Source organism: Danio rerio, chromosome 10, assembly GCF_049306965.1.
Source record: "Danio rerio strain Tuebingen ecotype United States chromosome 10, GRCz12tu, whole genome shotgun sequence".
NCBI lineage: Eukaryota > Metazoa > Chordata > Actinopteri > Cypriniformes > Danionidae > Danio > Danio rerio.
The window spans coordinates 12,028,653-12,042,500 of record NC_133185.1 but is presented as its reverse complement, the minus strand read 5'-3'; the positions used below and the strand labels follow the sequence as shown (position 1 = coordinate 12,042,500).

Here is a 13,848-nt window from a genome sequence, read left to right as displayed (position 1 = left end):
ATATAACACATATGCCAGAGTAATTGATGGTTCGTTCCGCTGTGGTGATCCCTGATAAATTAGACACTCAGCTGAAGCACAGTGCGTGAGTTATTCATGGATTTCTTTACCTGTTGTAGATCATGGAGGTGACATCTCAACCGTCGGCGTTTCATCCCCAAGAATTTCACTCAGGCTTGATGAGCTGCTGTGATGACGTGGGCGTATGTAAGTGATTCCTGTCATTAACACAAATGGATTAGTCGTTCCTGAATAAGGTCAATTTCAATATGAAAATATTTTCAGTTTATAGATCAACTAAATTGGCCGTACTGTGTAAGTGTGTGTGTGTGTGTGTGAATGAGAGAGTGTATGGGTGTTTCCCAGTACTGAAATGCATCTGGATGGGCATTCGCTGTGTAAAACATATGCTAGAATAGTTGGCGGTTCATTCCTCAGTGGCGATCCCTGATAAATCAGGGACTAAACTGAAGAAAAATGAATAAAATAATATTTCCAATTAAAAATGGCAAAATTTGCCCAAACTTCCAGTTGTTATCATCAAAACAGTAACTGTAACTGACTGAATGCAATCTGGACGACATAATCAAAATTTTAAAAAGCAGATTTTGCAAGAATACTATTTTTTAAAATAATTGAGATCTTGTTAAAGTTAGTTTTGTTTTTTGACATAATGGCAGTAAATTATACACAACGTATATTCTGGTTAATTCTTCATTATTATCTAAGCTTATTTGTCTTAAGCCTAAAATCACATTGGAATTGTTATGGTATTGGGTGCTTATGGCAGTGACTGTGACATAAACATAAATATATCCAGTTTGTACACAAAGATGGATGGATGGATGGATGGATGGATGAAGATATACATCAGTCTATCCCGGTGAATCAATCCTGTATTTTTTCTTAGGTTGTTGTGGCCTTTTCTGTCTCCCGTGTATGGGCTGTTCCATCGCCAGTGACATGAACGAGTGCTGCTTGTGCGGTTTAGGCATGCCGATGAGGAGTGTATACAGAACTAAATACAACATAGAGGTTAGTATCTTTATAGCTTTAATAGAAAGAAATCGTCTAATACTTACAGTTGTGTTTGAACTGCATTTGCTTTTTTTCAGGGATCCATGTGCAATGACTGGGCTGCCACTACCTTCTGCTTTACCTGTGCGGCCTGTCAGCTTAAGAGAGACATCGACATTAGAAAGAGTAACGGCACGCTGAAATTATGAAAACTGGAAAAGAGCACTACAATTTTTAACTAATAAGTACTTAAATGCTGCTCTAGAAAATATGAGATCAAAGAAAGATGAAGGGGTCAGTCATTTGATAAGTAAGGAAGAGTTTAATTCAGCTAAGTAAAATACATTGTACAGTATTTGTGCATGCAGTTCGTAATTTTCCTATTTGGAAACTGTTCATTCAAAGTTATATTGTCATTATTATTTAAATGTACTTTAAATAAATTTTCACATTTTCCAAGAAGTGTATAGCATTGCAGAGTTGCAGTGTGTTATGTCTGTGCATTGTCTGTTAACATTTTGACACGTTTTTTTTTTTTTTTTGCTAAACTCTTCCAATCTCAGTCCCTGCTTCATCAGGGGTCGACAGTAGAATGAACCACCCATCACTCAATCTAACTAATAAATATTTCATGAATGTGATTGTGTTTGCTCTGTGTTTTTTTTCCTGAGCCCAGTTTGTTGTACTGATGTGTTGTAATGAAGACTAATTCTGTTGCACTGTGTGAAATGAGTGTCAAACATGCTTTTTTGGTCCTTAAATAACAAACAACAGGAAATTGACCTCAAACTTTAGCAAGCCGTGCTACATACTCCTTGAAGGATTCATTCAAAATTGTCAATTCTGTTATTAATTACTTGTCCTCATGTTGTTTCAAACTACTTAGACCTTGCTTCTCTTCAGGACATAAATTAAGATATTTTAGACGAAACCCAGGAGCTTACTTGCTCCATATACAGCAATGGTCCTGAGACGTTCAAAGTCCCTAAAAGGAACCAAAAACATCATCAAAATATTCCAAGTTGTTCAACTTTAATCAAACGAAGCTCCTCCAAGAACACTTTTGTGCAAAAAAAAAAAAAACTGTACAAACAACTTTGTTCTCCGATGTCACCCATATCAGAATACTTTTTGTGCAGCAGCAAAAAAAAAAAAAAAAAAACTGTACAAATTTGTACTCCCATGTCACCCTTTTCAGATCAGGGTGTGTGTTTACTACATGCAATAAAATGATGGTGTGTTGCGGTGCTGACTTGACTAACAGCCATACGCTGTACTGCCCATAGTAAACACACACCCTGATGATCTGACGTAGAAGAGAAGACAAAGGCGAACAGAGCTGTAGCAACATGGTCGACAAATGTGTCATGAATAATCCCAAAATCTATAGATTCTTTTCACAGCAAACTGAAAATTATCTGGAGGGACAAAACTCAAATGAGCTTTCGCCTTATCTATTGGCTAGTAGAAATAGTCAAATTATTATACAGTTTGATTTTAATTAAAGCTAAAAATAATAATAATAATAAAACAGAAAAGGAAAACTTTCCTCTCATTCAGTTTTAAATATTATTTGAAATGATTTGTTTCAGTTCTTTTAAAAGGAAGATCTCCATACCAGACGTGCTACACAAAAACTTAAATGCAGTAGGCATGTCTGAATATTTAGACAGTTTTTTTTTTTGACCCAGGCTCATTCTGAAAATGTTCCTCTATATACATTTCTGGAGACTGTGAAATACGTCGCAGGGGTTCATTAAAAAAATAAAATAAAGTCATACGTACCTTTGGCTACATAAGTCCCGGCCTCCAGAAACAGGCTACATTTTCAGAATGAGCCTATGTTGCAATTTTTTATTATTATAAAAAACAACTGGGTTGAGGTGTTAGATGGACCAAAAATTATCCCCTTAGGCTGACAACCAAATGTTTACTCACTTGATAAAAAAAGAGATATGGGTTTATATGAAATTGTTAATATTTTTATCAGAAAGACTAGCGATTAGCTTCACAATGCAAAAATCTCACGTGCATAAAGATTTTGTTCCTATTTTATGCCTCTATGCTGTGGCAACATTTCCCTGTACACTCAAAAAATATATTTTTTGCTTGTTTAAACTACTTATTCAAAATGAGTTAAAACAACACAATTCTTGAGATTTTATTGGGACAACTTAATTTTATTATGTTCAATCCACATAAATTAGTTAAAAGTTTTAAGTTAACTTAATCGATTTATGCTGAGACGACATAAAGGAATTGTGTGGAATCTTGCATTTTATCAAAGAACCTTACTATATTTTCTTACATAACCTTATATTCACCATTTTGCCAAAAATTTTGCATAATACAATATATAAAACAATATTTCTTTTTTTTTTCTTTAGCATTAAAATTTTTTCAGATGATATATGTCAGAGTAATGAAGTTTTTCCTGCGCGCTCGCACAATGCCTTCTTCAGTGTGTGATACAATCCGCTCACTCTACCTTTTTATCCCATAGTCAATTACAGTGCCTCATTAGTTAGACAGCCACTCGATGATCAAAAAAAAAAATTGATTCTCATTTTCATTTCATTATACCATGATTAACCACATAAGGACAATTTACCTTCATATTCAAAACATTATTTCACAGAGAAATAGCATACCAATTATCATCATTTGTTAAGTGTACATCAATACAATGAAAATCAGACAGCCCATAACATAATAAAATACATTTGATGGTCACTCGATGACAATGATATTTGTCACCCTGGATTTTTGTAGTGCAGAACAGCAGACTGGCAGTGAATGAGAACAATTTGTGAATGTAGACTGTAAATAGTAAAAGTTGCTGGTACAATACGATGATGTCAGAAATATGCTAAATTTGCATATTTTTCAAGCAGGCCTATGCTGCTTTATATTGCAGGAATGTGGCAACACTGTGCTGTAGTTGGTCACTGACCTCGTTCGAATGATAGACAGTAAAGCTATAAACTCTTCCTGACACAGTATCGTACATATCCAGTAATCTGCACCACAGCTGTCTGACTGTGACGTGAGCAAAATTCCATTATTATGTAATCCAGGAGTGTTTTCCTTATTGCTGGCCTTCACTGATAACTGCTATAATTATTCTAACAAATTATTAATCCATCATTTGATCTCAGGGTCTATATGATCCCAATCATTTCCTTCTGCTTAGTCTCTTATTTATCAGGGCTTGTCACAGCGGAATGAACCACCAGCTATCCTGTTTTACACATTGGATGCTCTTCTAGCCACAACCCATTACACTATCACATTTACACAATCCACAATTTTATTATTTCAATTCACGTTTACGACATGTCTTTGGACTGTGGGGGAAACCGGAGCATCCAAAGGAAACCCACATGAACATAGGGAAACACAGAAATAACTGGCCCAGGACTCAAACCAGCAACCTTCTTGCTGTGAGGCGACAGTGCTAACCACTGAGCAACCATGCTGCCCCGATCCCTATTAAGTTTTCCTTGAAGAAACACACAAATAGATTCTTTCATCTTATTGAAACAAGATTGTGTGTCTTTTTATCATCTATTTATATTTACATAACTTTTTTTTTTTTACATTTCTGGTATTTGATATTGAAATGAATGGGGGGATCATTTGTCAAAAAAATCAATAAATCCAGCATAAATCTAAATATTTCCAAACAGAAATGTGGACCTGGTAAAAGCACAAATGTAATATAGAAAATTCATGCTTGCACACACAAATTCACACAAACAAACACACAAACAAACAAACAAACACACACACACAAACACACACACTAAATTGGCTAAATAGTCCGTAGTGTACGAGTGTAAATGTGTGTGGGGGAATGTTTCCCAGACATGGGTTGCTGCTGGAAGGGCACCTGCTGTGTAAAAACGTGCTGGATTTTTTTTTTTTTTAGTATAAGAAAATAAGCAATAGCATAAACAGAACAAACAAAAAGAAAACAATTAACAAAGTGCATTTCACATTACACAGACACACAGACACACAGAAACACACAGACACACAGAAACACACAGACACACACACACACACACACACACACACACACACACACACACACACACACACACACACACACACACACACACACACACACACAGGCATATATGCCACAGGGAGCATTTGTATTTGTAAATGTCATGAATGCAGAACAAAAACATAAAGGGGTGAGACATTATGCTCACACCTGGGTACACACACAGGCCTCATCCCCAACTCCCATAAGTATTTCTTTTCTGTTTTTGTTTCAATCCTTCAATAAAGACTTTTGTTTGACACTTTGGTCTTCTTATGTGATTCACTGTTTCATGAATTCTTCAATAAATATCTTGGTAACACTTTACAATAAGGTTCATTAGTTAATACATGTACTAACATGAACTAATCATTAACAACACGTGTACAGCATTTATTAATCATAAACAAACATTTACTAATGCATTATTAACATCCAAGTCCATGCTTGTTGAACAATAAACTACTGTATTTTCATTAACTAACGTTAACTAACATGAACAAATACAGTGGTAAATGTATTGTTCATTATTTGTTCATGTTAGTAAATGCATAAATTAACATTAACTTATGAACCTTATTGTAAAGTGTGACCAATATCTTTTTTTAAGTGAACTTTAAAGGGTCATGAAACGCTCACCTAGCTTTTCTGAGGACCAGACAGATCAGTGAGAGCCAGACAGAATCTTTGGAATTTTTGTTGTTTCTGCACAGAATTTTGTAAAAACACTCTTTTGATAGATGAGCTGAAAACATAACTTTGTTGAGTTAACAAATAAAAACTCAATAAATAATAATATTATCTTTTAAAAGTTTAAAATGCAAATTCAATCAATTAGAACCACGTTTGATAAACAAGTAGCTTTTTTATTTAATACATCCACCAAAAACATGGAAAATAATACTTTACAGATTCAATTGTACACAAACCATAAACATCTAAAGATTTACATCAACTGTAAAAAGTTAAATGACAAAAAGTCAAGACAACAAATATTTATGTTGCTTAAACTTAAGGCAACATAGTGGCGTAGCAGGTAGTGCTGTCACCTCACAACAAGAAGGTCGAGCCACGGCTGGGTCAGTAGACGTTTCAGTGTGGAGTTTGCATGTTCCCCCTGCTTTTGCGTGGGTTTCCTCCGGGTGCTCCGGTTTCTCCCACAGTCCAAAGACATGTGGTACAGGTGGATTGGGTAGGCTAAATTGTTCGTAGTGTACGAGTGTAAATGTGTGTGGGGGAATGTTTCCCAGACATGGGTTGCTGTTGGAAGGGCACCTGCTGTGTAAAAACGTGCTGGATTTTTTTTTTTTTTTAGTATAAGAAAATAAGCAATAGCATAAACAGAACAAACAAAAAGAAAAAAATTAACAAAGTGCATTTCACATTACACAGACAGTTGGACACAACATATTACATTGTCATTCAGAAAGTATGAGAGGGAGAAAAAAAAATTGAATTAAATATAAAAAATAAATAATTTATAGAGATATGTGTAGGCTCCACAACTCGACATATGCAAACCAATCTCAGCTATAATGAGTTACAATCAGCATTAGTGACATAAACATAATCGAGTTCCAGATTTTTAAAAATATGTTTTGTTCGTTTGTTAAACAAACTTAAACTCCTAATCCAGGTTTCAAAGACAGGCAAATAAGCTGACTTCAAATTTTGTAAAATTATTTTCTTTGCTAATATCTTTCATAAAAATACTGTCTGTGATATATATTTATATCCTATTTCTGAGATGTCTCAATAGCCATAATTATAAAAACTAAGTCAGCTTAACAGTTCCAAGTTACAAGAGTTTACTTACATTATTGTTGTAAAGTCAACGTGTTGCTTTTGAGGCAATTGGTTTACTTGCTTTAAGTAACTACTTCTTGCAGTGTACAAAGTATACCTTATAAGGTGTTCATTTAAAAGATTTTAATTCTTTGGTACTTACATTTAGACTAGGACATTTTCAAATATATTCATAGAACATGATCTTTACTTAATGTTTTTAACGTTTTGTGATAAAAGACAAATAAAATCTAATTTTGACCTGAAACTGCCAAATTTGTGCAACACAAGACGCACATAAGGTTTTGTAATCCAGGGTAACATTTTGTAAATGCAGGCTAGCTAAGCAAAAGATGAGTGGTCAGAAAAGATAAAATATCACAGGATATTAAGCGCTTTGTAGCTTATTAATATGTTTGTGCATTTATAATAATGTCATATCATTGCTCTGTCTTGTAAACTGAGGATATCTCAAGGATGAATGAACGATGTGGCATGAATCATTGCTGGAAGGTGTGAAAGAAATTGTGTTGCTGTAAACCATTAAGAACTTTGGACCTAAAGGAAGTGCAATTTATATTTCCACAATAAAAGCTGTCACGTAGCGTTTTTATTGACATTCAAAGGGTGTGTCTGATTTTGTGACTGTATTAATAGACATCCTGTCTATTTCAATGTGTAGAGAATTTGAGAATAGCCCAACTCAACAACACGAAAGGTAAGCTTTGTGAAACCAATTGCACAATTGCTCTATTTAAATGATAGTTTTAAAAATGCATTAACCAAAATCGTTTACACATCTATAGTTTGTTCCAAACCTTTTTGAGTTTCTTCTGTTAAAAAAAAGTTTTTTTCTTTTTTCATAAAATTTTAGAGTAAACATTCAGAAAAATATAATTTTTTTTTGCTGTTTGTTCAAACTACTTCTTTAAAATGAGATGAATTAACACAGTTCTTGAGGTTTTTTTGGTAAACTTAATTTTTCTATGTTCAATGCACTTAAATTTGTAAAGACAATTAAGGTACCTCAATCAATTTGTGTTGGCCATTTACAGTGAATGGTGAATGTTCATCCCTTTAAGATATCAGTTTGAGCAGTTTGCCAGCCAAAAAATGATTTAACCTAAATATTCCTCTAATTTCTTTCCTTATAGGTCATGGAGGTGACATCTCAACCCGCTGCATTTGGACCTCAAGAGTTTCAGACCGGATTAATGAGCTGCTGTGAAGACATGAGCATTTGTAAGTCTTTCAACTGGCACTAAACATAATATGTTGTTACAACATTGTGAGCTATAAAGTCTCCAAAATCATGAAAACTAAGATTAAATTTGGAGATAACGTCAACCATGTATTTTTCTTAGGTTGTTGTGGCCTTTTCTGTCTCCCATGTATGGGCTGCTCCATTGCCAGTGACATGAACGAGTGCTGCTTATGTGGTTTAGGCATGCCAATGAGGAGTGTATACAGAACTAAATACAACATACAGGTGAATGTCTGTCTGTCTGTCTGTCTGTCTGTCTATCTACCTACCTGTCTGTCTGTTTGTCTGTCTGTCTGTCTGTCTATCTATCCACACTGTAAAAAGTTTATTAATCTTTTTTATTAATCATTTACATAAATGTAATTAATTAATATTTTTCAGTAGTTTGTGATTCAATGGTGTATTTTTGTTTGTTTGTTTTGTTTATTAACAATTTCAAATTGTGTTACTTTGATCTTTGCTCTGACAATTGAAAAGAAAGTGACATTTATTGTCTGTTTAAGTAGTTTTAAATTATGTAAATTATCGTATAAATACCAGTGAACTTGTAAGTCATGGACATATCTTGTATACAAATATTATTTCTTGAACATTTTATTGTTTCAAACATCTAAAAATCCATTAAATGCATTTTCTTTGGTAAACTGTAGAGTACAATTTTCATCTATTCCATTATTTGCAATAAATGAACAAAGTTGTATAATAACGATTTTGTATTGTTAATAAATATCAATAGAAATCTAAATGAAAAATATGTGAAAAGAAGTTTACCTATTTGGTATGTTAAATTAGTAATTATTCAAATTAGTAAAATAAAGTCAGTGGCTTCCTTCGAAATTTTATAAGTATTTGTTTTCCAAATGTAAGGAAACGCAATATAGATATTGATAAGAAGACAGTTAGTTAACATCTCCCAGCTTGTGATTCACGGGTGTTTTCCATTTATTTATCCTGTGATTTGCATTATGGAACCTTACGATCTTGTTTAGTTAGTTAGTTAGTTAGTTAGTTAGTTAGTTAGTTAGTTGCGTTAAAAGTTTTAGTAAAATTCCACCAAAATGTTAGCAGTGTGGAGCCTACAAACTGCAGTTTTGCCATTGCAACCCAGTTTTAGTTCAATCAACTTAAGATAAAAGTTTAAAGACCACTCAAATCTGATGTTTTTTTTTTTTTTTCACCTCACAGTGCTTTTTTAAAGACAATGTCCTGATGTTTCTGGATTTTATCAGCAGGGGTGTATTTCCAAAAATCATAGTTAGCCAATTAAGGTTGCAACTTCCATCATTACAAACAGCTCGCTGATTTGGCATTTCTCAAATCTTTCATTCAAATAAACATTCGCAAACTGCGTCGCAAACCTGTACATTTGCAACTACACCTCTGGTTCCTGGCTATGTTCTATTTCTAGTTTTCCCCCCATGCCCTATTTGTTTAGAACATTTTAACATTTAAACTTAGAATGATTAAAAAAAAACATTAAAGTCATCATTCTTAGATTTTGATTTCAAAGTATTTTTACAGTTCAGTTTTAGCGATCTTCATGTTTACAATTGTGTTCGTTCCCTTCGCAGTGCAATTTGAAAACTTTGATGTCATTTTGAATGATTAAAAAAATATTTAAAAGCAGAATTTATGTTACGTCTCCAAAGCTTGAGAAAACAAAAGATAGCATTCGTTAATGCTTTTAATTTATAGTGGGCTGTTTATTAAGAATTTGTACTGTATGACATTGGCCTGTTGAACATTTCTTTGGTTTGCATGTGTCAAATTGTAAAAGTAGACTTTTAAAAAAAACAAAAAATAAATAAACTATATCCTACTTAATAATAGTAATAATAATAATAATAATAATAAAATTGGTATTAGTAGAGGCGATACAGTGGCGCAGTAGGTAGTTCTATCGCTTCACAGCAAGAAGGTTGCTGGTTCGAGCCTCGGCTGGGTCAGTTGGCGTTTCTGTGTGCCGTTTGCTTGTTTTCTCTGCGTTCGCATGGGTTTCTTCCAGGTGCTCCGGTTTCAAGTCACAGGTGAATTGGGTAGGCTAAAGTGTCCGTAGTGTATTAGAGTGTGTGTGTGAATTTTTCCCAGAGATGGGTAGTGCTTTTCTAGACACTCAAAGCGCTTTACACATTGAGGAAATCTCCCTCATCCACCACCAGTTTGCAGCATCCACCTGGATGATGCAACGGCAGCAATATTGCGCCAGAACGTACACCACACACCAGCTGATTGATTGGTGGAGAGGAGACAAAGTGATAAAGCTAATTATGATATGGGGATGGTTAGGAGGCCATGATGGATAGAGGCCAGTGGGCAAATTTAGACAGGATGCCAGAGTTAAATCCCTACTCTTTTTCGAAGGACATCTGTGGTTTTTCACGACCACAGAGAGTCAGGACCTCGGTTTAATATCTCATCCGAAAGACGGCGCTCACTGAGCAGTAGAGTCCCCATCACTATACTGGGACATTAGGGCACACAAAGACCGCAAGGTGAACGTCCCCTGCTGGCCTCACTAACACCATTTCGGGCAACAAACTATCGTCTCCTTTCCAGGTACTGACTACGTGCAGCCCTGCCTAGCTTCAGAGAGAGACCATGTGAGACTTGCAGAGAGCTAGCTGCCAGCGATAATAAATATTTTTTTATATATGAGAATAGATTACTTGTTAGCTTTTGTGATTTTATATTTTAGAATAGAATATTTAATGTTCTCAATACATAAAGGAATGTATTTGTAAAGGAAATATTGGTCCTATTTGTGCCATTTACATATATTTCCATTAATATGGAAAGCGAGTGCATGTTTTACCAAGAAATTGTATATTTTTTAATGCGTGTGCGTATAAAACAATATAATTTGCACAAAGAAATGATGGGGTTCGTCTCAAAGAAAGTTGTTACTCCGCCCAGTTTAGAGCATCATTATGGGCATTTTACGTTATAACTAACGTGGTTCAAACAATGGTTACTACATCGTTCTTTTACCAAACAATCTATTGTATATGGTAAGTATAAGTTCAGTCACAAGTTACGTTGTTGTTTGGGAAATGCACACAAGTAAGATTAATACTAATAAATATCATTTATTGCATTTATCGTTGAATACCGATTATTGCTTTTATTAGTCAATACTTGCCAATACTCATTGTGCTTTTATCATCTGACACAGATTTTTGCTTAAATTGGTCAGCACAGATTATTCCTTTTACTGGCCGATACCATTTATTGCTTATAAATCTAATATCGATACTGTTTTATTAGCAATAGTAATAATCTCTACACAATTTACATAAAAAGGATCAATTTGTAATCCTGATTTAAATCTGTCTGTCTCAAAATAATTTATATTTTTTGTTTTTGTTTTCCAGGGTTCGATGTGTACTGACTTTTGTATCGTTTACAACTGCATGCCTTGTGCAGCCTGCCAGTTGAAGAGAGACATCGAAATTAGGAAGCGCTTAGGACAGTTCTGAGAAAACTTTTTTCAAAGATTCAAAAGCAGTGAACAGAGTTGGTCTGCTTTTTAAAGGCAACAGAGAAAAATGCTTTTAAGCAGTCTATCTACAATACACTAGTGTCTAATATCTAAAGACTAAGATGTGGTATAAGCAAATAGATACGCTAATCAAACTTTATGGCTTCATTCAGTATGAAAGTACAGGCTGTTGGTATTAGACTGATAACAGACATCATGTTTCTCATAACATCCAGCTGTATTTTATGATATAGGTGCAATAATGTAGAGAGCTAATTAACATGTTGGTTGCTGTGTTCTTGCAATTAATTTATTACTAATTTGCATCATGTCAATGAATGTCAGGTTCTTGGTAGTCATTTATTTATAACAACATTACTTTGTAAATATGCTTTTTTATCATTTGTAAATGTAGTAAAGTTACTAGCTATAAAGTCTTCCAATGCAAAAAATAAAACAGAAATTTAAAAATGTGCTTTTTTTTTTTTTTTTGAAGAGATGATTTAGCATAAGCTCATTGATTCTATGTGGAAAACCATTATATACAGTAGGGAATTAAAGTATTGAACATGTCATGTTTTTCCTGGGAATAATATTTCTAAAGGAGCTCTTGACATGGAACTGAACCAGATTTTGGTAGAAACCCAAACAATACAATCCCAAGTCAACGGCACCATTAGAAATATGTTTTCTCAGAAAAATGGTGAGATGTTCAATACTTTTTTCCGCCACTGCATAGTGTTCAATTCTGATGTTTTAAATTACATTTCCAATTCCATCTTGCAACATTCATGATCTCATTGATTTCAATGACAACAATTTCCGTAAATCAAAAATTAAACCCTTCCAGCCATAGGCGCCATTTTATGATTCAGACATATCATTAACTCCCCTCAATAAAATTGAACACAGGCAGCATATCACTTAATTTATCAGAGCTGTTGAAAGCTCACAATGTCCTTACAGCCTTTGTGTTAAATCCTGAAAACATCACAGTAGGAAGTATATGAACTATAACATTATTATGAAAGCCTTTGCATTTTTTGAGGTTACCAGTAATTTAGGGAACAAAACAAATGAAAATCCATCAGTCACTCTAAAAATATGCTTGTTATGTTGTTTGTATATTTGTTAATATAAATCCATTATGAGACCACAGATAGATTCACAAAACTTTATTTTTATATATACAATTAGGTTCATAAATATTTGGACACAACACAATTCTAACATTTTTGAAATAAAACAAACAAGATGTGCTATAACTGTAGATTGTCAGCTTTAAGTTCAGGGCATTTACATCTAAATCAGGTGAACAGTGTAGGAATTACAACAGTTTGCATATGTGCATCCAACTTGTTAAGGGGCCAAAAGTAATTGGTATAATTTGATAATCATAATCATAGTCATAATACTATGATAATCATAATACTTGGTTGCAAATCCTTTGCAGTTAATTACAGCTTGAAGTCTGGAATGCATAGACATCACTGGATGCTGAGTTTTTTTTTTTTTTCCTGTTGGTGCTCTGCCAGACCTCTGCAACTGTCCTCAACTGTAAGCTCAATCAGATTTAGATCAGGTGATTGACTTGGCCATTGCATAACATTTCACTTCTTTACCTTAAAATAACTCTATTAATATTATGGTTCTTCTGAGTGTGCCAGTTTAGGTTCAGTACAACACACAGTTCAGATGTTTTTATTACAATGTGTTAAAATTTGTGTCATTTGGGGGGCGCGTACAAAGCTCGCTGTTTTAGGGGTGTGTTGCTTCGCATGAAAATTAGTTTTAGCTTCCCGTCCAACGTAACAAAGGGGCAGAGACAAGAGCTTCCACGCTCTGTGTTTGCAACAGACAGGCAGGCAAAGAAAAGCTAAGCTACATGAGTGAGAGGATCAGCATTCAGCCGTACATGTACGACTCGGACACAGACCAAGCAGAGAGTACAAAATCATTTGTGTCTTTGTATAGTTTTACAGCCAACAGTGTACTAGTTTCAAGTGCCAAGCTTGTACACCGAGACGCAGAAACATGAAGTCGCGTCACACATTTTAGAACATAGGTTTCGATCAGGGTACTCACAACAGCGCTTGAAGTCGATGGCTGTCCGCGGCGAACCGCCGACGACTTGAAGCGCCGTTGTGTGTACCCTGTTAGAAACCTTCGTTTAGAATTCTAAAATGCATGGTGCTGCATGGCGCGACGCTCGGCGCTTCTGGTATGCGACCTGCAGGTAAGTTCATTATTTTA

The 13,848-nt window shown here is 34.5% G+C and overlaps 2 protein-coding genes across 2 annotated transcripts in view; both read left to right on the top strand.

The window, feature by feature from the left end:
* plac8.1 (placenta associated 8, tandem duplicate 1) overlaps window positions 1-1,658 on the top strand; it is a 2,790-nt gene extending 1,132 nt beyond the window's left edge. Inside the window, exons 2-4 of the mRNA NM_001033097.2 lie at window positions 120-207; window positions 911-1,035; window positions 1,116-1,658. Coding sequence (NP_001028269.1) covers window positions 123-207; window positions 911-1,035; window positions 1,116-1,226 — 321 coding nt within the window. The 5' untranslated portion in view covers window positions 120-122 and the 3' untranslated portion in view covers window positions 1,227-1,658. The remainder of the gene's footprint in view (window positions 1-119; window positions 208-910; window positions 1,036-1,115) is intronic.
* A 5,871-nt stretch (window positions 1,659-7,529) lies between these two features.
* Window positions 7,530-12,752, top strand: plac8.2 (placenta associated 8, tandem duplicate 2). The gene is made up of 4 exons (NM_001083873.2): window positions 7,530-7,571; window positions 8,008-8,095; window positions 8,218-8,342; window positions 11,489-12,752. The coding sequence occupies exons 2-4, from the start codon at window positions 8,011-8,013 to the stop codon at window positions 11,591-11,593; spliced, it is 315 nt and encodes a 104-aa protein (NP_001077342.2). The 5' UTR covers window positions 7,530-7,571; window positions 8,008-8,010; the 3' UTR covers window positions 11,594-12,752.
* The last annotated feature ends 1,096 nt before the right edge of the window (window positions 12,753-13,848 follow it).

Coding starts and splice junctions, on each gene's coding strand:
- plac8.2 (NM_001083873.2), top strand. CDS start 8,011: ATGGAGGTGACATCTCAACCCGCTGCATTTGGACCTCAAGAGTTTCAG. Junction 8,096..8,217: donor CTGTGAAGACATGAGCATTT/GTAAGTCTTTCA, acceptor TATTTTTCTTAG/GTTGTTGTGGCCTTTTCTGT. Junction 8,343..11,488: donor GAACTAAATACAACATACAG/GTGAATGTCTGT, acceptor TTTGTTTTCCAG/GGTTCGATGTGTACTGACTT.